The sequence below is a fragment of the Ascaphus truei genome, unplaced genomic scaffold (assembly GCF_040206685.1).
Source record: "Ascaphus truei isolate aAscTru1 unplaced genomic scaffold, aAscTru1.hap1 HAP1_SCAFFOLD_458, whole genome shotgun sequence".
NCBI lineage: Eukaryota > Metazoa > Chordata > Amphibia > Anura > Ascaphidae > Ascaphus > Ascaphus truei.
In genome coordinates, this window is record NW_027456789.1 from 239660 (window position 1) to 263697 (window position 24038).

Genomic DNA, 24038 nt, shown 5'->3' on the forward strand with positions numbered 1-24038 from the left:
CACTCTGTGTCACCCTGCAGTTCTGTGACCCGGCGCAGGTCCTGTATACGTGTCACACTGTCACTCTGTGTCACCCTGCAGTTCTTTGACCCGGCGCAGGTCCTGTATACGTGTCACACTGTCACTCTGTGTCACCCTGTCCCTGCAGTTCTTTGACCCGGCGCAGGTCCTGTATACGTGTCACACTGTCACTCTGTGTCACCCTGTCCCTGCAGTTCTTTGACCCGGCGCAGGTCCTGTATACGTGTCACACTGTCACTCTGTGTCACCCTGTCCCTGCAGTTCTTTGACCCGGCGCAGCTCCTGTATACGTGTCACACTGTCACTCTGTGTCACCCTGCAGTTCTTTGACCCGGCGCAGGTCCTGTATACGTGTCACACTGTCACTCTGTGTCACCCTGCAGTTCTTTGACCCGGCGCAGGTCCTGTATACGTGTCACACTGTCACTCTGTGTCACCCTGCAGTTCTTTGACCCGGCGCAGGTCCTGTATACGTGTCACACTGTCACTCTGTGTCACCCTGCAGTTCTTTGACCCGGCGCAGGTCCTGTATACGTGTCACACTGTCACTCTGTGTCACCCTGCAGTTCTGTGACCCGGCGCAGGTCCTGTATACGTGTCACACTGTCACTCTGTGTCACCCTGCAGTTCTTTGACCCGGCGCAGGTCCTGTATACGTGTCACACTGTCACTCTGTGTCACCCTGTCCCTGCATTTCTGTGACCCGGCGCAGGTCCTGTATACGTGTCACACTGTCACTCTGTGTCACCCTGTCCCTGCAGTTCTTTGACCCGGCGCAGGTCCTGTATACGTGTCACACTGTCACTCTGTGTCACCCTGCAGTTCTTTGACCCGGCGCAGGTCCTGTATACGTGTCACACTGTCACTCTGTGTCACCCTGCAGTTCTTTGACCCGGCGCAGGTCCTGTATACGTGTCACACTGTCACTCTGTGTCACCCTGTCCCTGCAGTTCTTTGACCCGGCGCAGGTCCTGTATACGTGTCACACTGTCACTCTGTGTCACCCTGTCCCTGCAGTTCTTTGACCCGGCGCAGGTCCTGTATACGTGTCACACTGTCACTCTGTGTCACCCTGTCCCTGCAGTTCTGTGACCCGGCGCAGGTCCTGTATACGTGTCACACTGTCACTCTGTGTCACCCTGCAGTTCTGTGACCCGGCGCAGGTCCTGTATACGTGTCACACTGTCACTCTGTGTCACCCTGCAGTTCTTTGACCCGGCGCAGGTCCTGTATACGTGTCACACTGTCACTCTGTGTCACCCTGCAGTTCTTTGACCCGGCGCAGGTCCTGTATACGTGTCACACTGTCACTCTGTGTCACCCTGCAGTTCTTTGACCCGGCGCAGGTCCTGTATACGTGTCACACTGTCACTCTGTGTCACCCTGCAGTTCTGTGATACGCGCAGGTCCTGTATACGTGTCACACTGTCACTCTGTGTCACCCTGCAGTTCTTTGACCCGGCGCAGGTCCTGTATACGTGTCACACTGTCACTCTGTGTCACCCTGTCCCTGCAGTTCTTTGACCCGGCGCAGGTCCTGTATACGTGTCACACTGTCACTCTGTGTCACCCTGTCCCTGCAGTTCTTTGACCCGGCGCAGGTCCTGTATACGTGTCACACTGTCACTCTGTGTCACCCTGTCCCAGCAGTTCTGTGACCCGGCGCAGGTCCTGTATACGTGTCACACTGTCACTCTGTGTCACCCTGCAGTTCTTTGACCCGGCGCAGGTCCTGTATACGTGTCACACTGTCACTCTGTGTCACCCTGCAGTTCTGTGACCCGGCGCAGGTCCTGTATACGTGTCACACTGTCACTCTGTGTCACCCTGCAGTTCTGTGATACGCGCAGGTCCTGTATACGTGTCACACTGTCACTCTGTGTCACCCTGCAGTTCTTTGACCCGGCGCAGGTCCTGTATACGTGTCACACTGTCACTCTGTGTCACCCTGCAGTTCTTTGACCCGGCGCAGGTCCTGTATACGTGTCACACTGTCACTCTGTGTCACCCTGCAGTTCTTTGACCCAGCGCAGGTCCTGTATACGTGTCACACTGTCACTCTGTGTCACCCTGCAGTTCTTTGACCCGGGGCAGGTCCTGTATACGTGTCACACTGTCACTCTGTGTCACCCTGCAGTTCTGTGACACGGCGCAGGTCCTGTATACGTGTCACACTGTCACTCTGTGTCACCCTGCAGTTCTGTGACCCGGCGCAGGTCCTGTATACGTGTCACACTGTCACTCTGTGTCACCCTGCAGTTCTTTGACCCGGCGCAGGTCCTGTATACGTGTCACACTGTCACTCTGTGTCACCCTGCAGTTCTTTGACCCGGCGCAGGTCCTGTATACGTGTCACACTGTCACTCTGTGTCACCCTGCAGTTCTGTGACACGGCGCAGGTCCTGTATACGTGTCACACTGTCACTCTGTGTCACCCTGCAGTTCTTTGACCCGGGGCAGGTCCTGTATACGTGTCACACTGTCACTCTGTGTCACCCTGCAGTTCTTTGACCCGGCGCAGGTCCTGTATACGTGTCACACTGTCACTCTGTGTCACCCTGCAGTTCTGTGACCCGGCGCAGGTCCTGTATACGTGTCACACTGTCACTCTGTGTCACCCTGCAGTTCTTTGACCCGGCGCAGGTCCTGTATACGTGTCACACTGTCACTCTGTGTCACCCTGCAGTTCTGTGACCCGGCGCAGGTCCTGTATACATGTCACACTGTCACTCTGTGTCACCCTGCAGTTCTGTGATACGCGCAGGTCCTGTATACGTGTCACACTGTCACTCTGTGTCACCCTGCAGTTCTTTGACCCGGCGCAGGTCCTGTATACGTGTCACACTGTCACTCTGTGTCACCCTGCAGTTCTGTGACACGGCGCAGGTCCTGTATACGTGTCACACTGTCACTCTGTGTCACCCTGCAGTTCTTTGACCCGGGGCAGGTCTTGTATACGTGTCACACTGTCACTCTGTGTCACCCTGCAGTTCTTTGACCCGGCGCAGGTCCTGTATACGTGTCACACTGTCACTCTGTGTCACCCTGCAGTTCTGTGACCCGGCGCAGGTCCTGTATACGTGTCACACTGTCACTCTGTGTCACTGTGTCACCCTGCAGTTCTTTGACCCGGCGCAGGTCCTGTATACGTGTCACACTGTCACTCTGTGTCACCCTGCAGTTCTGTGACCCGGCGCAGGTCCTGTATACGTGTCACACTGTCACTCTGTGTCACCCTGCAGTTCTTTGACCCGGCGCAGGTCCTGTATACGTGTCACACTGTCACTCTGTGTCACCCTGCAGTTCTGTGACACGCGCAGCTCCTGTATACGTGTCACACTGTCACTCTGTGTCACCCTGCAGTTCTGTGACCCGGCGCAGGTCCTGTATACGTGTCACACTGTCACTCTGTGTCACCCTGCAGTTCTGTGACACGGCGCAGGTCCTGTATACGTGTCACACTGTCACTCTGTGTCACCCTGCAGTTCTTTGACCCGGCGCAGGTCCTGTATACGTGTCACACTGTCACTCTGTGTCACCCTGTCCCTGCAGTTCTGTGACCCGGCGCAGGTCCTGTATACGTGTCACACTGTCACTCTGTGTCACCCTGCAGTTCTTTGACCCGGCGCAGGTCCTGTATACGTGTCACACTGTCACTCTGTGTCACCCTGCAGTTCTTTGACCAGGCGCAGGTCCTGTATACGTGTCACACTGTCACTCTGTGTCACCCTGTCCCTGCAATTCTGTGACCCGGCGCAGGTCCTGTATACGTGTCACACTGTCACTCTGTGTCACCCTGTCCCTGCAGTTCTGTGACCCGGCGCAGGTCCTGTATACGTGTCACACTGTCACTCTGTGTCACCCTGTCCCTGCAGTTCTGTGACCCGGCGCAGGTCCTGTATACGTGTCACACTGTCACTCTGTGTCACCCTGCAGTTCTTTGACCCGGCGCAGGTCCTGTATACGTGTCACACTGTCACTCTGTGTCACCCTGCAGTTCTTTGACCCGCCGCAGGTCCTGTATACGTGTCACACTGTCACTCTGTGTCACCCTGCAGTTCTTTGACCCGGCGCAGGTCCTGTATACGTGTCACAATGTCACTCTGTGTCCCCTGCAGTTCTTTGACCCGGCGCAGGTCCTGTATACAGTACGTGTCACACTGTCACTCTGTGTCACCCTGCAGTTCTTTGACCCGGCGCAGGTCCTGTATACGTGTCACACTGTCACCCTGCAGTTCTTTGACCCGGCGCAGGTCCTGTATACGTGTCACACTGTCACTCTGTGTCACCCTGCAGTTCTGTGACCCGGCGCAGGTCCTGTATACGTGTCACACTGTCACTCTGTGTCACCCTGCAGTTCTTTGACCCGGCGCAGGTCCTGTATACGTGTCACACTGTCACTCTGTGTCACCCTGTCCCTGCAGTTCTTTGACCCGGCGCAGGTCCTGTATACGTGTCACACTGTCACTCTGTGTCACCCTGTCCCTGCAGTTCTTTGACCCGGCGCAGGTCCTGTATACGTGTCACACTGTCACTCTGTGTCACCCTGTCCCTGCAGTTCTTTGACCCGGCGCAGCTCCTGTATACGTGTCACACTGTCACTCTGTGTCACCCTGCAGTTCTTTGACCCGGCGCAGGTCCTGTATACGTGTCACACTGTCACTCTGTGTCACCCTGCAGTTTTTTGACCCGGCGCAGGTCCTGTATACGTGTCACACTGTCACTCTGTGTCACCCTGCAGTTCTTTGACCCGGCGCAGGTCCTGTATACGTGTCACACTGTCACTCTGTGTCACCCTGCAGTTCTTTGACCCGGCGCAGGTCCTGTATACGTGTCACACTGTCACTCTGTGTCACCCTGCAGTTCTGTGACCCGGCGCAGGTCCTGTATACGTGTCACACTGTCACTCTGTGTCACCCTGCAGTTCTTTGACCCGGCGCAGGTCCTGTATACGTGTCACACTGTCACTCTGTGTCACCCTGTCCCTGCATTTCTGTGACCCGGCGCAGGTCCTGTATACGTGTCACACTGTCACTCTGTGTCACCCTGTCCCTGCAGTTCTTTGACCCGGCGCAGGTCCTGTATACGTGTCACACTGTCACTCTGTGTCACCCTGCAGTTCTTTGACCCGGCGCAGGTCCTGTATACGTGTCACACTGTCACTCTGTGTCACCCTGCAGTTCTTTGACCCGGCGCAGGTCCTGTATACGTGTCACACTGTCACTCTGTGTCACCCTGTCCCTGCAGTTCTTTGACCCGGCGCAGGTCCTGTATACGTGTCACACTGTCACTCTGTGTCACCCTGTCCCTGCAGTTCTTTGACCCGGCGCAGGTCCTGTATACGTGTCACACTGTCACTCTGTGTCACCCTGTCCCTGCAGTTCTGTGACCCGGCGCAGGTCCTGTATACGTGTCACACTGTCACTCTGTGTCACCCTGCAGTTCTGTGACCCGGCGCAGGTCCTGTATACGTGTCACACTGTCACTCTGTGTCACCCTGCAGTTCTTTGACCCGGCGCAGGTCCTGTATACGTGTCACACTGTCACTCTGTGTCACCCTGCAGTTCTTTGACCCGGCGCAGGTCCTGTATACGTGTCACACTGTCACTCTGTGTCACCCTGCAGTTCTTTGACCCGGCGCAGGTCCTGTATACGTGTCACACTGTCACTCTGTGTCACCCTGCAGTTCTGTGATACGCGCAGGTCCTGTATACGTGTCACACTGTCACTCTGTGTCACCCTGCAGTTCTTTGACCCGGCGCAGGTCCTGTATACGTGTCACACTGTCACTCTGTGTCACCCTGTCCCTGCAGTTCTTTGACCCGGCGCAGGTCCTGTATACGTGTCACACTGTCACTCTGTGTCACCCTGTCCCTGCAGTTCTTTGACCCGGCGCAGGTCCTGTATACGTGTCACACTGTCACTCTGTGTCACCCTGTCCCAGCAGTTCTGTGACCCGGCGCAGGTCCTGTATACGTGTCACACTGTCACTCTGTGTCACCCTGCAGTTCTTTGACCCGGCGCAGGTCCTGTATACGTGTCACACTGTCACTCTGTGTCACCCTGCAGTTCTGTGACCCGGCGCAGGTCCTGTATACGTGTCACACTGTCACTCTGTGTCACCCTGCAGTTCTGTGATACGCGCAGGTCCTGTATACGTGTCACACTGTCACTCTGTGTCACCCTGCAGTTCTTTGACCCGGCGCAGGTCCTGTATACGTGTCACACTGTCACTCTGTGTCACCCTGCAGTTCTTTGACCCGGCGCAGGTCCTGTATACGTGTCACACTGTCACTCTGTGTCACCCTGCAGTTCTTTGACCCGGCGCAGGTCCTGTATACGTGTCACACTGTCACTCTGTGTCACCCTGCAGTTCTTTGACCCGGCGCAGGTCCTGTATACGTGTCACACTGTCACTCTGTGTCACCCTGCAGTTCTTTGACCCGGCGCAGGTCCTGTATACGTGTCACACTGTCACTCTGTGTCACCCTGCAGTTCTTTGACCCGGCGCAGGTCCTGTATACGTGTCACACTGTCACTCTGTGTCACCCTGCAGTTCTTTGACCCGGCGCAGGTCCTGTATATGTGTCACACTGTCACTCTGTGTCACCCTGCAGTTCTGTGACACGGCGCAGGTCCTGTATACGTGTCACACTGTCACTCTGTGTCACCCTGCAGTTCTTTGACCCGGCGCAGGTCCTGTATACGTGTCACACTGTCACTCTGTGTCACCCTGCAGTTCTTTGACCCGGGGCAGGTCTTGTATACGTGTCACACTGTCACTCTGTGTCACCCTGCAGTTCTTTGACCCGGCGCAGGTCCTGTATACGTGTCACACTGTCACTCTGTGTCACCCTGCAGTTCTGTGACCCGGCGCAGGTCCTGTATATGTGTCACACTGTCACTCTGTGTCACTGTGTCACCCTGCAGTTCTTTGACCCGGCGCAGGTCCTGTATACGTGTCACACTGTCACTCTGTGTCACCCTGCAGTTCTGTGACCTGGCGCAGGTCCTGTATACGTGTCACACTGTCACTCTGTGTCACCCTGCAGTTCTTTGACCCGGCGCAGGTCCTGTATACGTGTCACACTGTCACTCTGTGTCACCCTGCAGTTCTGTGACACGCGCAGCTCCTGTATACGTGTCACACTGTCACTCTGTGTCACCCTGCAGTTCTGTGACCCGGCGCAGGTCCTGTATACGTGTCACACTGTCACTCTGTGTCACCCTGCAGTTCTGTGACACGGCGCAGGTCCTGTATACGTGTCACACTGTCACTCTGTGTCACCCTGCAGTTCTTTGACCCGGCGCAGGTCCTGTATACGTGTCACACTGTCACTCTGTGTCACCCTGTCCCTGCAGTTCTGTGACCCGGCGCAGGTCCTGTATACGTGTCACACTGTCACTCTGTGTCACCCTGCAGTTCTTTGACCCGGCGCAGGTCCTGTATACGTGTCACACTGTCACTCTGTGTCACCCTGCAGTTCTTTGACCCGGCGCAGGTCCTGTATACGTGTCACACTGTCACTCTGTGTCACCCTGTCCCTGCAATTCTGTGACCCGGCGCAGGTCCTGTATACGTGTCACACTGTCACTCTGTGTCACCCTGTCCCTGCAGTTCTGTGACCCGGCGCAGGTCCTGTATACGTGTCACACTGTCACTCTGTGTCACCCTGTCCCTGCAGTTCTGTGACCCGGCGCAGGTCCTGTATACGTGTCACACTGTCACTCTGTGTCACCCTGCAGTTCTTTGACCCGGCGCAGGTCCTGTATACGTGTCACACTGTCACTCTGTGTCACCCTGCAGTTCTTTGACCCGCCGCAGGTCCTGTATACGTGTCACACTGTCACTCTGTGTCACCCTGCAGTTCTTTGACCCGGCGCAGGTCCTGTATACGTGTCACAATGTCACTCTGTGTCACCCTGCAGTTCTTTGACCCGGCGCAGGTCCTGTATACAGTACGTGTCACACTGTCACTCTGTGTCACCCTGCAGTTCTTTGACCCGGCGCAGGTCCTGTATACGTGTCACACTGTCACCCTGCAGTTCTTTGACCCGGCGCAGGTCCTGTATACGTGTCACACTGTCACTCTGTGTCACCCTGCAGTTCTGTGACCCGGCGCAGGTCCTGTATACGTGTCACACTGTCACTCTGTGTCACCCTGCAGTTCTTTGACCCGGCGCAGGTCCTGTATACGTGTCACACTGTCACTCTGTGTCACCCTGTCCCTGCAGTTCTTTGACCCGGCGCAGGTCCTGTATACGTGTCACACTGTCACTCTGTGTCACCCTGTCCCTGCAGTTCTTTGACCCGGCGCAGGTCCTGTATACGTGTCACACTGTCACTCTGTGTCACCCTGTCCCTGCAGTTCTTTGACCCGGCGCAGCTCCTGTATACGTGTCACACTGTCACTCTGTGTCACCCTGCAGTTCTTTGACCCGGCGCAGGTCCTGTATACGTGTCACACTGTCACTCTGTGTCACCCTGCAGTTCTTTGACCCGGCGCAGGTCCTGTATACGTGTCACACTGTCACTCTGTGTCACCCTGCAGTTCTTTGACCCGGCGCAGGTCCTGTATACGTGTCACACTGTCACTCTGTGTCACCCTGCAGTTCTTTGACCCAGCGCAGGTCCTGTATACGTGTCACACTGTCACTCTGTGTCACCCTGCAGTTCTGTGACCCGGCGCAGGTCCTGTATACGTGTCACACTGTCACTCTGTGTCACCCTGCAGTTCTTTGACCCGGCGCAGGTCCTGTATACGTGTCACACTGTCACTCTGTGTCACCCTGTCCCTGCAGTTCTTTGACCCGGTGCAGGTCCTGTATACGTGTCACACTGTCACTCTGTGTCACCCTGTCCCTGCAGTTCTTTGACCCGGCGCAGGTCCTGTATACGTGTCACACTGTCACTCTGTGTCACCCTGCAGTTCTTTGACCCGGCGCAGGTCCTGTATACGTGTCACACTGTCACTCTGTGTCACCCTGCAGTTCTTTGACCCGGCGCAGGTCCTGTATACGTGTCACACTGTCACTCTGTGTCACCCTGTCCCTGCAGTTCTTTGACCCGGCGCAGGTCCTGTATACGTGTCACACTGTCACTCTGTGTCACCCTGTCCCTGCAGTTCTTTGACCCGGCGCAGGTCCTGTATACGTGTCACACTGTCACTCTGTGTCACCCTGTCCCTGCAGTTCTGTGACCCGGCGCAGGTCCTGTATACGTGTCACACTGTCACTCTGTGTCACCCTGCAGTTCTGTGACCCGGCGCAGGTCCTGTATACGTGTCACACTGTCACTCTGTGTCACCCTGCAGTTCTTTGACCCGGCGCAGGTCCTGTATACGTGTCACACTGTCACTCTGTGTCACCCTGCAGTTCTTTGACCCGGCGCAGGTCCTGTATACGTGTCACACTGTCACTCTGTGTCACCCTGCAGTTCTTTGACCCGGCGCAGGTCCTGTATACGTGTCACACTGTCACTCTGTGTCACCCTGCAGTTCTGTGATACGCGCAGGTCCTGTATACGTGTCACACTGTCACTCTGTGTCACCCTGCAGTTCTTTGACCCGGCGCAGGTCCTGTATACGTGTCACACTGTCACTCTGTGTCACCCTGTCCCTGCAGTTCTTTGACCCGGCGCAGGTCCTGTATACGTGTCACACTGTCACTCTGTGTCACCCTGTCCCTGCAGTTCTTTGACCCGGCGCAGGTCCTGTATACGTGTCACACTGTCACTCTGTGTCACCCTGTCCCTGCAGTTCTGTGACCCGGCGCAGGTCCTGTATACGTGTCACACTGTCACTCTGTGTCACCCTGCAGTTCTTTGACCCGGCGCAGGTCCTGTATACGTGTCACACTGTCACTCTGTGTCACCCTGCAGTTCTGTGACCCGGCGCAGGTCCTGTATACGTGTCACACTGTCACTCTGTGTCACCCTGCAGTTCTGTGATACGCGCAGGTCCTGTATACGTGTCACACTGTCACTCTGTGTCACCCTGCAGTTCTTTGACCCGGCGCAGGTCCTGTATACGTGTCACACTGTCACTCTGTGTCACCCTGCAGTTCTTTGACCCGGCGCAGGTCCTGTATACGTGTCACACTGTCACTCTGTGTCACCCTGCAGTTCTTTGACCCGGCGCAGGTCCTGTATACGTGTCACACTGTCACTCTGTGTCACCCTGCAGTTCTTTGACCCGGCGCAGGTCCTGTATACGTGTCACACTGTCACTCTGTGTCACCCTGCAGTTCTTTGACCCGGCGCAGGTCCTGTATACGTGTCACACTGTCACTCTGTGTCACCCTGCAGTTCTTTGACCCGGCGCAGGTCCTGTATACGTGTCACACTGTCACTCTGTGTCACCCTGCAGTTCTTTGACCCGGCGCAGGTCCTGTATATGTGTCACACTGTCACTCTGTGTCACCCTGCAATTCTGTGACACGGCGCAGGTCCTGTATACGTGTCACACTGTCACTCTGTGTCACCCTGCAGTTCTTTGACCCGGCGCAGGTCCTGTATACGTGTCACACTGTCACTCTGTGTCACCCTGTCCCTGCAGTTCTGTGACCCGGCGCAGGTCCTGTATACGTGTCACACTGTCACTCTGTGTCACCCTGCAGTTCTTTGACCCGGCGCAGGTCCTGTATACGTGTCACACTGTCACTCTGTGTCACCCTGCAGTTCTGTGACCCGGCGCAGGTCCTGTATACGTGTCACACTGTCACTCTGTGTCACCCTGTCCCTGCAGTTCTTTGACCCGGTGCAGGTCCTGTATACGTGTCACACTGTCACTCTGTGTCACCCTGCAGTTCTGTGACACGCGCAGCTCCTGTATACGTGTCACACTGTCACTCTGTGTCACCCTGTCCCTGCAGTTCTTTGACCCGGCGCAGGTCCTGTATACGTGTCACACTGTCACTCTGTGTCACCCTGCAGTTCTTTGACCCGGCGCAGGTCCTGTATACGTGTCACACTGTCACTCTGTGTCACCCTGTCCCTGCAGTTCTGTGACCCGGCGCAGGTCCTGTATACGTGTCACACTGTCACTCTGTGTCACCCTGCAGTTCTTTGACCCGGCGCAGGTCCTGTATACGTGTCACACTGTCACTCTGTGTCACCCTGCAGTTCTGTGACACGCGCAGCTCCTGTATACGTGTCACACTGTCACTCTGTGTCACCCTGCAGTTCTTTGACCCGGCGCAGGTCCTGTATACGTGTCACACTGTCACTCTGTGTCACCCTGCAGTTCTGTGACCCGGCGCAGGTCCTGTATACGTGTCACACTGTCACTCTGTGTCACCCTGCAGTTCTGTGACCCGGCGCAGGTCCTGTATACGTGTCACACGGTCACTCTGTGTCACCCTGCAGTTCTGTGACCCGGCGCAGGTCCTGTATACGTGTCACACTGTCACTCTGTGTCACCCTGCAGTTCTTTGACCCGGCGCAGGTCCTGTATACGTGTCACACTGTCACTCTGTGTCACCCTGCAGTTCTGTGACCCGGCGCAGGTCCTGTATACGTGTCACACTGTCACTCTGTGTCACCCTGCAGTTCTTTGACCCGGCGCAGGTCCTGTATACGTGTCACACTGTCACTCTGTGTCACCCTGCAGTTCTTTGACCCGGCGCAGGTCCTGTATACGTGTCACACTGTCACTCTGTGTCACCCTGCAGTTCTTTGACCCGGCGCAGGTCCTGTATATGTGTCACACTGTCACTCTGTGTCACCCTGCAGTTCTGTGACACGGCGCAGGTCCTGTATACGTGTCACACTGTCACTCTGTGTCACCCTGCAGTTCTTTGACCCGGCGCAGGTCCTGTATACGTGTCACACTGTCACTCTGTGTCACCCTGTCCCTGCAGTTCTGTGACCCGGCGCAGGTCCTGTATACGTGTCACACTGTCACTCTGTGTCACCCTGCAGTTCTTTGACCCGGCGCAGGTCCTGTATACGTGTCACACTGTCACTCTGTGTCACCCTGCAGTTCTGTGACCCGGCGCAGGTCCTGTATACGTGTCACACTGTCACTCTGTGTCACCCTGTCCCTGCAGTTCTTTGACCCGGCGCAGGTCCTGTATACGTGTCACACTGTCACTCTGTGTCACCCTGCAGTTCTGTGACACGCGCAGCTCCTGTATACGTGTCACACTGTCACTCTGTGTCACCCTGTCCCTGCAGTTCTTTGACCCGGCGCAGGTCCTGTATACGTGTCACACTGTCACTCTGTGTCACCCTGCAGTTCTTTGACCCGGCGCAGGTCCTGTATACGTGTCACACTGTCACTCTGTGTCACCCTGTCCCTGCAGTTCTGTGACCCGGCGCAGGTCCTGTATACGTGTCACACTGTCACTCTGTGTCACCCTGCAGTTCTTTGACCCGGCGCAGGTCCTGTATACGTGTCACACTGTCACTCTGTGTCACCCTGCAGTTCTGTGACACGCGCAGCTCCTGTATACGTGTCACACTGTCACTCTGTGTCACCCTGCAGTTCTTTGACCCGGCGCAGGTCCTGTATACGTGTCACACTGTCACTCTGTGTCACCCTGCAGTTCTGTGACCCGGCGCAGGTCCTGTATACGTGTCACACTGTCACTCTGTGTCACCCTGCAGTTCTGTGACCCGGCGCAGGTCCTGTATACGTGTCACACTGTCACTCTGTGTCACCCTGCAGTTCTGTGACCCGGCGCAGGTCCTGTATACGTGTCACACTGTCACTCTGTGTCACCCTGCAGTTCTTTGACCCGGCGCAGGTCCTGTATACGTGTCACACTGTCACTCTGTGTCACCCTGCAGTTCTGTGACCCGGCGCAGGTCCTGTATACGTGTCACACTGTCACTCTGTGTCACCCTGCAGTTCTTTGACCCGGCGCAGGTCCTGTATACGTGTCACACTGTCACTCTGTGTCACCCTGCAGTTCTTTGACCCGGCGCAGGTCCTGTATACGTGTCACACTGTCACTCTGTGTCACCCTGCAGTTCTGTGACACGGCGCAGGTCCTGTATACGTGTCACACTGTCACTCTGTGTCACCCTGCAGTTCTGTGACACGGCGCAGGTCCTGTATACGTGTCACACTGTCACTCTGTGTCACCCTGTCCCTGCAGTTCTTTGACCCGGCGCAGGTCCTGTATACGTGTCACACTGTCACTCTGTGTCACCCTGCAGTTCTTTGACCCGGCGCAGGTCCTGTATACGTGTCACACTGTCACTCTGTGTCACCCTGCAGTTCTTTGACCCGGCGCAGGTCCTGTATACGTGTCACACTGTCACTCTGTGTCACCCTGCAGTTATTTGACCCGGCGCAGGTCCTGTATACGTGTCACACTGTCACTCTGTGTCACCCTGCAGTTCTGTGACCCGGCGCAGGTCCTGTATACGTGTCACACTGTCACTCTGTGTCACCCTGCAGTTCTTTGACCCGGCGCAGGTCCTGTATACGTGTCACACTGTCACTCTGTGTCACCCTGCAGTTCTTTGACCCGGCGCAGGTCCTGTATACGTGTCACACTGTCACTCTGTGTCACCCTGCAGTTCTGTGACACGGCGCAGGTCCTGTATACGTGTCACACTGTCACTCTGTGTCACCCTGCAGTTCTGTGACACGGCGCAGGTCCTGTATACGTGTCACACTGTCACTCTGTGTCACCCTGTCCCTGCAGTTCTTTGACCCGGCGCAGGTCCTGTATACGTGTCACACTGTCACTCTGTGTCACCCTGCAGTTCTTTGACCCGGCGCAGGTCCTGTATACGTGTCACACTGTCACTCTGTGTCACCCTGCAGTTCTTTGACCCGGCGCAGGTCCTGTATACGTGTCACACTGTCACTCTGTGTCACCCTGCAGTTCTTTGACCCGGCGCAGGTCCTGTATACGTGTCACACTGTCACTCTGTGTCACCCTGCAGTTCTTTGACCCGGCGCAGGTCCTGTATATGTGTCACACTGTCACTCTGTGTCACCCTGCAGTTCTGTGACACGGCGCAGGTCCTGTATACGTGTCACACTGTCACTCTGTGTCACCCTGCAGTTCTTTGACCCGGCGCAGGTCCTGTATACGTGTCACACTGTCACTCTGTGTCACCCTGTCCCTGCAGTTCTGTGACCCGGCGCAGGTCCTGTATACGTGTCACACTGTCACTCTGTGTCACCCTGCCGTTCTTTGACCCGGCGCAGGTCCTGTATACGTGTCACACTGTCACTCTGTGTCACCCTGCAGTTCTGTGACCCGGCGCAGGTCCTGTATACGTGTCACACTGTCACTCTGTGTCACCCTGTCCCTGCAGTTCTTTGACCCGGCGCAGGTCCTGTATACGTGTCACACTGTCACTCTGTGTCACCCTGCAGTTCTGTGACACGCGCAGCTCCTGTATACGTGTCACACTGTCACTCTGTGTCACCCTGTCCCTGCAGTTCTTTGACCCGGCGCAGGTCCTGTATACGTGTCACACTGTCACTCTGTGTCACCCTGCAGTTCTTTGACCCGGCGCAGGTCCTGTATACGTGTCACACTGTCACTCTGTGTCACCCTGTCCCTGCAGTTCTGTGACCCGGCGCAGGTCCTGTATACGTGTCACACTGTCACTCTGTGTCACCCTGCAGTTCTTTGACCCGGGCAGGTCCTGTATACGTGTCACACTGTCACTCTGTGTCACCCTGCAGTTCTGTGACACGCGCAGCTCCTGTATACGTGTCACACTGTCACTCTGTGTCACCCTGCAGTTCTTTGACCCGGCGCAGGTCCTGTATACGTGTCACACTGTCACTCTGTGTCACCCTGCAGTTCTGTGACCCGGCGCAGGTCCTGTATACGTGTCACACTGTCACTCTGTGTCACCCTGCAGTTCTGTGACCCGGCGCAGGTCCTGTATACGTGTCACACTGTCACTCTGTGTCACCCTGCAGTTCTGTGACCCGGCGCAGGTCCTGTATACGTGTCACACTGTCACTCTGTGTCACCCTGCAGTTCTTTGACCCGGCGCAGGTCCTGTATACGTGTCACACTGTCACTCTGTGTCACCCTGCAGTTCTGTGACCCGGCGCAGGTCCTGTATACGTGTCACACTGTCACTCTGTGTCACCCTGCAGTTCTTTGACCCGGCGCAGGTCCTGTATACGTGTCACACTGTCACTCTGTGTCACCCTGCAGTTCTTTGACCCGGCGCAGGTCCTGTATACGTGTCACACTGTCACTCTGTGTCACCCTGCAGTTCTGTGACACGGCGCAGGTCCTGTATACGTGTCACACTGTCACTCTGTGTCACCCTGCAGTTCTGTGACACGGCGCAGGTCCTGTATACGTGTCACACTGTCACTCTGTGTCACCCTGTCCCTGCAGTTCTTTGACCCGGCGCAGGTCCTGTATACGTGTCACACTGTCACTCTGTGTCACCCTGCAGTTCTTTGACCCGGCGCAGGTCCTGTATACGTGTCACACTGTCACTCTGTGTCACCCTGCAGTTCTTTGACCCGGCGCAGGTCCTGTATACGTGTCACACTGTCACTCTGTGTCACCCTGCAGTTCTTTGACCCGGCGCAGGTCCTGTATACGTGTCACACTGTCACTCTGTGTCACCCTGCAGTTCTGTGACCCGGCGCAGGTCCTGTATACGTGTCACACTGTCACTCTGTGTCACCCTGCAGTTCTTTGACCCGGCGCAGGTCCTGTATACGTACGAGTCCCCGGCTGGATACGGGAACATCGCCCTGCAGTTCTTGGCCTACATCTGGTTCTGTTACGCGGTGCTGGTGACGCTCAAACACTTCCCAGAGAAACAGGCCTTCTACGTGCCTTTCTTTGCGGCGTATACACTCTGGTGAGTATGAGGTGAGCGCAGTCTGTGAGCTCAGTGTGAGTGTGAGAGGAATGCAGGATACTGTGAGTGTGAGGTGAGCGCAGTCTGTGAGCTCAGTGTGAGTGTGAGAGGAATGCAGGATACTGTGAGTGTGAGGTGAGCGCAGTCTGTGAGCTCAGTGTGAGTGTGAGAGGAATGCAGGATACTGTGAGTGTGAGGTGAGCGCAGTCTGTGAGCTCAGTGTGAGTGTGAGTGGAATGCAGGATACTGTGAGTGTGAGGTGAGCGCAGTCTGTGAGCTCAGTGTGAGTGTGAGAGGAATGCAGGATACTGTGAGTGTGAGGTGAGCGCAGTCAGTGTGAGTGTGAGAGGAATGCAGGATACTGTGAGTGTGAGGTGAGCGCAGTCTGTGAGCTCAGTGTGAGTGTGAGAGGAATGCAGGATACTGTGAGTGTGAGGTGAGCGCAGTCTGTGAGCTCAGTGTGAGTGTGAGAGGAATGCAGGATACTGTGAGTGTGAGGTGAGCGCAGTCTGTGAGCTCAGTTTGAGTGTGAGAGGAATGCAGGATACTGTGAGTGTGAGGTGCGCGCAGTCTGTGAGCTCAGTGTGAGTGTGAGAGGAATGCAGGATACTGTGAGTGTGAGGTGAGCGCAGTCAGTGTGAGTGTGAGAGGAATGCAGGATACTGTGAGTGTGAGGTGCGCGCAGTCTGTGAGCTCAGTGTGAGTGTGAGAGGAATGCAGGATACTGTGAGTGTGAGGTGCACGCAGTCAGTGTGAGTGTGAGAGGAATGCAGGATACTGTGAGTGTGAGGTGAGCGCAGTCAGTGTGAGTGTGAGAGGAATGCAGGATACTGTGAGTGTGAGGTGAGCGCAGTCAATGTGAGTGTGAGAGGAATGCAGGATACTGTGAGTGTGAGGTGCGCGCAGTCAGTGTGAGTGTGAGAGGAATGCAGGATACTGTGAGTGTGAGGTGAGCGCAGTCAGTGTGAGTGTGAGAGGAATGCAGGATACTGTGAGTGTGAGGTGCACGCAGTCTGTGAGCTCAGTGTGAGTGTGAGAGGAATGCAGGATACTGTGAGTGTGAGGTGAGCGCAGTCAGTGTGAGTGTGAGAGGAATGCAGGATACTGTGAGTGTGAGGTGCGCGCAGTCTGTGAGCTCAGTGTGAGTGTGAGAGGAATGCAGGATACTGTGAGTGTGAGGTGCGCGCAGTCAGTGTGAGTGTGAGAGGAATGCAGGATACTGTGAGTGTGAGGTGAGCGCAGTCAGTGTGAGTGTGAGAGGAATGCAGGATACTGTGAGTGTGAGGTGCGCGCAGTCAGTGTGAGTGTGAGAGGAATGCAGGATACTGTGAGTGTGAGGTGAGCGCAGTCAGTGTGAGTGTGAGAGGAATGCAGGATACTGTGAGTGTGAGGTGCGCGCAGTCTGTGAGCTCAGTGTGAGTGTGAGAGGAATGCAGGATACTGTGAGTGTGAGGTGAGCGCAGTCAGTGTGAGTGTGAGAGGAATGCAGGATACTGTGAGTGTGAGGTGCGCGCAGTCTGTGAGCTCAGTGTGAGTGTGAGAGGAATGCTGGATACTGTGAGTGTGAGGGGAGTGTGACGGTAGGGTAACCAGCCTCACATAATAAAGGGGAAGCCCGGCTGACTGCCCCAATACCGGGTGTAATGTCGCCTCGGTGAGACTCATGTGGCCTGGATGTTTGGTGTAACCCCTTCCAGACAGGAGATAATCTCGGTGTGATGTCTGGGAGGGGAACGGTATGTTTGGGGGACCGGGGATTGTATAATAAAGAAAAGCACTTTTATTCCCCATGTTAGGCTGTAGCATGTGCCCCATACAGTTAGTCAGCGAGCCAGCGCTGTAATGTATGGGATAGCATTGCTCTGCATGCAGACCCGGCACTGCTCTGCATGCAGACCCGGCACTGCTCTGCATGCAGACCCGGCACTGCTCTGCATGCAGACCCGGCACTGCTCTGCATGCAGACCCGGCACTGCTCTGCATGCAGACCCGGCACTGCTCTGCATGCAGACCCGGCACTGCTCTCCATGCAGACCCGGCACTGCTCTGCATGCAGACCCGGCACTGCTCTGCATGCAGACCCGGCATTGCTCTGCATGCAGACCCGGCATTGCTCTGGAAGAGACAAAAAAACAAGGTGCACAACGCACATAGTGAAGTACAATAAAAATAAAAGTTTACTTGTAAAAATATATATATTCTGCGTACATCAATAGAGTAAAATATAGGCAGTTGGTAATTGGGTATACCACACCAGTACACAGCTCCAGACGGCACTCCTCACTCAATTGTAGGGTGCAGGGGATCTCTCCTCATCTGATGTCAAGCTGGTAGTTGTGGAAGCCGTCTCCCTCTCACTCAAGACGGGGCAGGTCTCAGTCTCTGCTGCCGGATAGTCCTGGAGCAACTGTCCTCATCAGCGTGTAGCAGCCTCCGCTCACCTCCGCATCCAAGCACGTTAGTCACGTGTCGCTACTCCTCCATGGAGCGCCCGATCGTGACGTCACAGTCTGGTCGCACTATTCTACGAACCGCCTACAAGGGCTCACTCAGTGCGGTGTAGCGAAGGATACACGCGGCTTCTTGGGAAGATGTATTAGGCACAAAGTCTTGCGTGAAACAGGGAAACACTTACGGAGTGTTAACACCAACAAGATGTCTAGTACAATCTTTATACATTCAACAATAAAATACAATTTATAAAAACAGATATATATCCTAAAATCGAACAGTGAGTATCTGAAAGAGATAAAACAAGTTTAAAGACATGCATGATTCGTTGCAATTCAGCATCTATAAACAGGAGCAGAAAAACACAACTAATACAAAGACCAGATATCTATATCTTCATTTAACCCCTTAGGGGATAGGGAGTTAAGTTGATAAATCCAGAATGTTTCTTGGTATGAGAGACTTTTAGTTCTATCTCCTCCCCTTCTTGCCCTAGGGACCACTTTGATACCTTTAAACATTAATTTAGACGGGTCTTTATTATGATGTGATGCAAAGTGGCGAGAAACACTATGTTTCTCATAACCTGCTTTAATGTTTCTAACATGCTCCTGTATCCTGATTTTAAGGCATCTTTTGGTGCGACCCACATATTGTAGGCCGCATTCACAGTTAATCATGTACACCACATGGGTCGTATTACAATTTATAAAAGAGTCAATAGCAAAGATTTCATTTGTGGTAAAGGATTTAAAAGTTTTTTTCTCTGGATGTAAATACCTACAAATAGAGCACTTCCCACATTGGTAATTTCCTAGGGGTTTATCCCCAAGCCAGATTTTTGTAATTGGCTTTATGCGGGCAGAGCCCACATCACTGGGTGCTAGTGCATTTTTTAAATTTTTGGCCCTTCTGTAGGTGAATTTAGGAAAATCAGATATATGATTATTTAGTACTGGATCGGAACTTAGAATTGCCCAATGTTTTCTTATTATGCTTTCAATTTTCTTGTTCATTGAGTTAAATGTAGTAACAAAAGGTATTTCCAGCACATTACTTTGTCCCCTATGTGATTCCTTATTTCTTGGGATTAGCATCAGCTGTCTATCCATAGATCGGACTGCATCTAGATCTCTAGTTAAACTAGCACTAGAGTACCCTCTCTCCAAAAATTTGTCAAACAATGCTTTTGATTGTATCTCAAAATCTTGTTCCCCACTACAGTTTCGCTTAACGCGAATAAATTGGCCCTTGGGAATGTTCGTGATCCACGATTTTTTGTGGTTGCTATTAGCCATTAGAATGTTGTTGGCATCGATTTCTTTGAAATAAACTTTTGTTGAAACATTCCCATTGTCCAATGCTGTTAATTGAAGATCTAAATAGTTAATACTCTGTGGGTTCGATACATGTGTAAAAATCAAATTTCTATCGTTAGTATTCAGATAGGAGAGAAAGGAACAGACAGACACCTCATCACCTTCCCATACACACAAGATATCGTCTATATAACGACGCCAAAGGATAATTTGTTGGCTGTATGGGTTATTAGTCCAGATATTCTGTAGTTCCCACTGACCCATGTACAGGTTTGCGAAACTGGGGGCAAATCTAGTACCCATCGCAGTTCCGCAAACCTGTAAAAAGAACTCTGTCAAAAATAAAAAATAATTATGGGTCAGTATGAATTCAATGGATTTCAAGATGAACTCTATATTGAGGTGATGTAGAGTGCTGTCTGTCTCTAGAAAAAATTCACTGACTGCAGTCCTTTATCGTGTGGTATATGTGTGTAAAGTGCTTGGACGTCACACGTGATCCATTTATATGTACTCTTCCACTCAAAGTCTTGAAATGTAAGAAGAACTGAGGATGTATCTTTTAGATAGGAAGGTCATTGAGTAACATATATTTGTAGAAAAAAATCTACATATTGCGAAAGATTCGCAGTTAGGGAGTCTATTCCCGAAATAATGGGACGGCCGGGTGGGTTGGAGATACATTTATGAACTTTGGGCAAATGATAAAACACTGGTATTGTGGGAGAAACATTAAACAAAAAGTCAAATTCCGCTTGTGTAATCACAGTATCAAAGAGAGCCTTATCTAGAAGGTCCTTCAAAAGGTTAGTGAACTCACTTGTGGGATCTTTATCCAATACCTTATAGAAGGATGTATCATAGAGGAGGCGGTGGGCTTCCATTTCGTAATCCTTACGATTTTGGAGCACCACACCGCCCCCCTTATCCGCCTGTCTAATAATAAGGTCATTATTGTCCCTTAAACACTTTAGGGCCAGGTTCTCTTGTTGACTTAAATTGTGTCTAATGTCTCCTGTTTTACAGGTTTGCACCAATTTAGAGAAATCATCATTTACCATATTAAAAAAAGTGTCGATATGGTGCCCTTTAGATTGTGCAGGGTAAAATCTAGACCTTTTCTTAAATTCGGTATGTCTACAAACCAAGTCTTCTGTATTAAGTTCCAGAGTCTCTAGTAATGGTTCCTTTTCCTTCACTATTTGTGGACAATCATTTTCAATTCTTATAAAATGTCGTTTGAGAGTTAAATTTCTCACAAATTTGTGGAGATCACTATATAATTGAAAGCCATTTGGGCTACTAGATCTCGAGAAATTCAGGCCCCTATTCAATACAGTTTTCTGATCATTGGTCAGTATCACCGTAGACATCTAAAAGATACATCCTCAGTTCTTCTTACATTTCAAGACTTTGAGTGGAAGAGTACATATAAATGGATCACGTGTGACGTCCAAGCACTTTACACACATATACCACACGATAAAGGACTGCAGTCAGTGAAATTTTTTCTAGAGACAGACAGCACTCTACATCACCTCAATATAGAGTTCATCTTGAAATCCATTGAATTCATACTGACCCATAATTATTTTTTATTTTTGACAGAGTTCTTTTTACAGGTTTGCGGAACTGCGATGGGTACTAGATTTGCCCCCAGTTTCGCAAACCTGTACATCGGTCAGTGGGAACTACAGAATATCTGGACTAATAACCCATACAGCCAACAAATTATCCTTTGGCGTCGTTATATAGACGATATCTTGTGTGTATGGGATGGTGATGAGGTGTCTGTCTGTTCCTTTCTCTCCTATCTGAATACGAACGATAGAAATTTGATTTTTACACATGTATCGAACCCACAGAGTATTAACTATTTAGATCTTCAATTAACAGCATTGGACAATGGGAATGTTTCAACAAAAGTTTATTTCAAAGAAATCGATGCCAATAACATTCTAATGGCTAATAGCAACCACAAAAAATCGTGGATCACGAACATTCCCAAGGGCCAATTTATTCGCGTTAAGCGAAACTGTAGTGGGGAACAAGATTTTGAGATACAATCAAAAGCATTGTTTGACAAATTTTTGGAGAGAGGGTACTCTAGTGCTAGTTTAACTAGAGATCTAGATGCAGTCCGATCTATGGATAGACAGCTGATGCTAATCCCAAGAAATAAGGAATCACATAGGGGACAAAGTAATGTGCTGGAAATACCTTTTGTTACTACATTTAACTCAATGAACAAGAAAATTGAAAGCATAATAAGAAAACATTGGGCAATTCTAAGTTCCGATCCAGTACTAAATAATCATATATCTGATTTTCCTAAATTCACCTACAGAAGGGCCAAAAATTTAAAAAATGCACTAGCACCCAGTGATGTGGGCTCTGCCCGCATAAAGCCAATTACAAAAATCTGGCTTGGGGATAAACCCCTAGGAAATTACCAATGTGGGAAGTGCTCTATTTGTAGGTATTTACATCCAGAGAAAAAAACTTTTAAATCCTTTACCACAAATGAAATCTTTGCTATTGACTCTTTTATAAATTGTAATACGACCCATGTGGTGTACATGATTAACTGTGAATGCGGCCTACAATATGTGGGTCGCACCAAAAGATGCCTTAAAATCAGGATACAGGAGCATGTTAGAAACATTAAAGCAGGTTATGAGAAACATAGTGTTTCTCGCCACTTTGCATCACATCATAATAAAGACCCGTCTAAATTAATGTTTAAAGGTATCAAAGTGGTCCCTAGGGCAAGAAGGGGAGGAGATAGAACTAAAAGTCTCTCATACCAAGAAACATTCTGGATTTATCAACTTAACTCCCTATCCCCTAAGGGGTTAAATGAAGATATAGATATCTGGTCTTTGTATTAGTTGTGTTTTTCTGCTCCTGTTTATAGATGCTGAATTGCAACGAATCATGCATGTCTTTAAACTTGTTTTATCTCTTTCAGATACTCACTGTTCGATTTTAGGATATATATCTGTTTTTATAAATTGTATTTTATTGTTGAATGTATAAAGATTGTACTAGACATTTTGTTTTTTTCATTTGACATCATTGTATTGCAGCTTTTTGAATGAGCTAGTCACTGCATCTTTAATGTTTGAGCAGCAACTTGACACCATGAAATCTAATTGATTAATTAGTGGGTGTATATATATGTGTAAACCCCCCCCCCCCCCATCTGCATACATTCCCTGAAGAAGTAACCACGAGTTACGAAACGCGTTGGAGGGTGTCAGTGCTCGTTTTTATTACCCTCTTGTTAGTGTTAACACTCCGTAAGTGTTTCCCTGTTTCACGCAAGACTTTGTGCCTAATACATCTTCCTAAGAAGCCGCGTGTATCCTTCGCTACACCGCACTGAGTGAGACCTTGCAGGCGGTTCGTAGAATAGTGCGACCGGACTGTGACGTCACGATCGGGCGCTCCATGGAGAAGTAGCGACACGTGACTAACGTGCTTGGATGCGGATGTGAGCGGAGGCTGCTACACGCTGATGAGGACAGTTGCTCCAGGACTATCCGGCAGCAAAGACTGAGACCTGCCCCGTCTTGAGTGAGAGGGAGACGGCTTCCACAACTACCAGCTTGACATCAGATGAGGAGAGATCCCCTGCACCCTACAATTGAGTGAGGAGTGCCGTCTGGAGCTGTGTACTGGTGTGGTATACCCAATTACCAACTGCCTATATTTTACTCTATTGATGTACGCAGAATATATATATTTTTACAAGTAAACTTTTATTTTTATTGTACTTCACTATGTGCGTTGTGCGCCTTGTTTTTTTGTCTCTTCCATAGCTCTAGGGGTGCTGGGACACCCCCAAGAAGTGCTGCAGATGCATCATATGTGACTTATCCACATTCAAGGTTGAATTTTTCTGATTATAATATCACTGTGCACTGCATATTGCCTATTGTGTTTCACTAATTATTAGCTGCGCACCAATCACCTATTTGTTCATCACCGGCATTGCTCTGCATGCAGACCCGGTAATTCACTTAGCTGGGCTGTCTGCAGAGAAATGCCGGCTCGTGGCAGAGGTGGGAGCAGCTAGGTGCCGGGACAATGGTTAGCGGAGAAGGGCTGAGTGTCAGGTCCGGTGACGGCTCTCGGTGGTGCAGAGCCTGTGTTCCCCGTAGACACTGAGGCACCTACCCAGCGGGAGCTATAGGGCTGGCCAGAGGAACCGTTTGCCGGTCTGAGCCTCGCAGGCGCGATTCCCATTGGCAAGTACAAATTTGCCGCTTGCTAGCAGTTCTCTCATTGAGGGGCGGTCCCGAGTACTTAAGCCGGCCCCCTTCTCTGATTGGTGAAGCCAGACGAGCCCTTGTCCTCCGTTTGGCTGCACCATCACGTTCCGCGCTGTGATTGGTCGGCGGCGCCTGCTCCATGTTAAATATAGCACCCGAGGG

At 52.1% G+C, this 24038-nt stretch overlaps 1 protein-coding gene across 1 annotated transcript in view; it reads left to right on the top strand.

Annotated features, from left to right (window-relative positions):
• TMEM145 (transmembrane protein 145) overlaps positions 1-24038 on the top strand; it is a 222693-nt gene that overhangs the window by 162614 nt on the left and 36041 nt on the right. The window contains exon 12 of the mRNA XM_075584146.1: positions 15657-15829. Within this exon, the coding sequence (XP_075440261.1) occupies positions 15657-15829 (173 nt within the window). The remainder of the gene's footprint in view (positions 1-15656; positions 15830-24038) is intronic.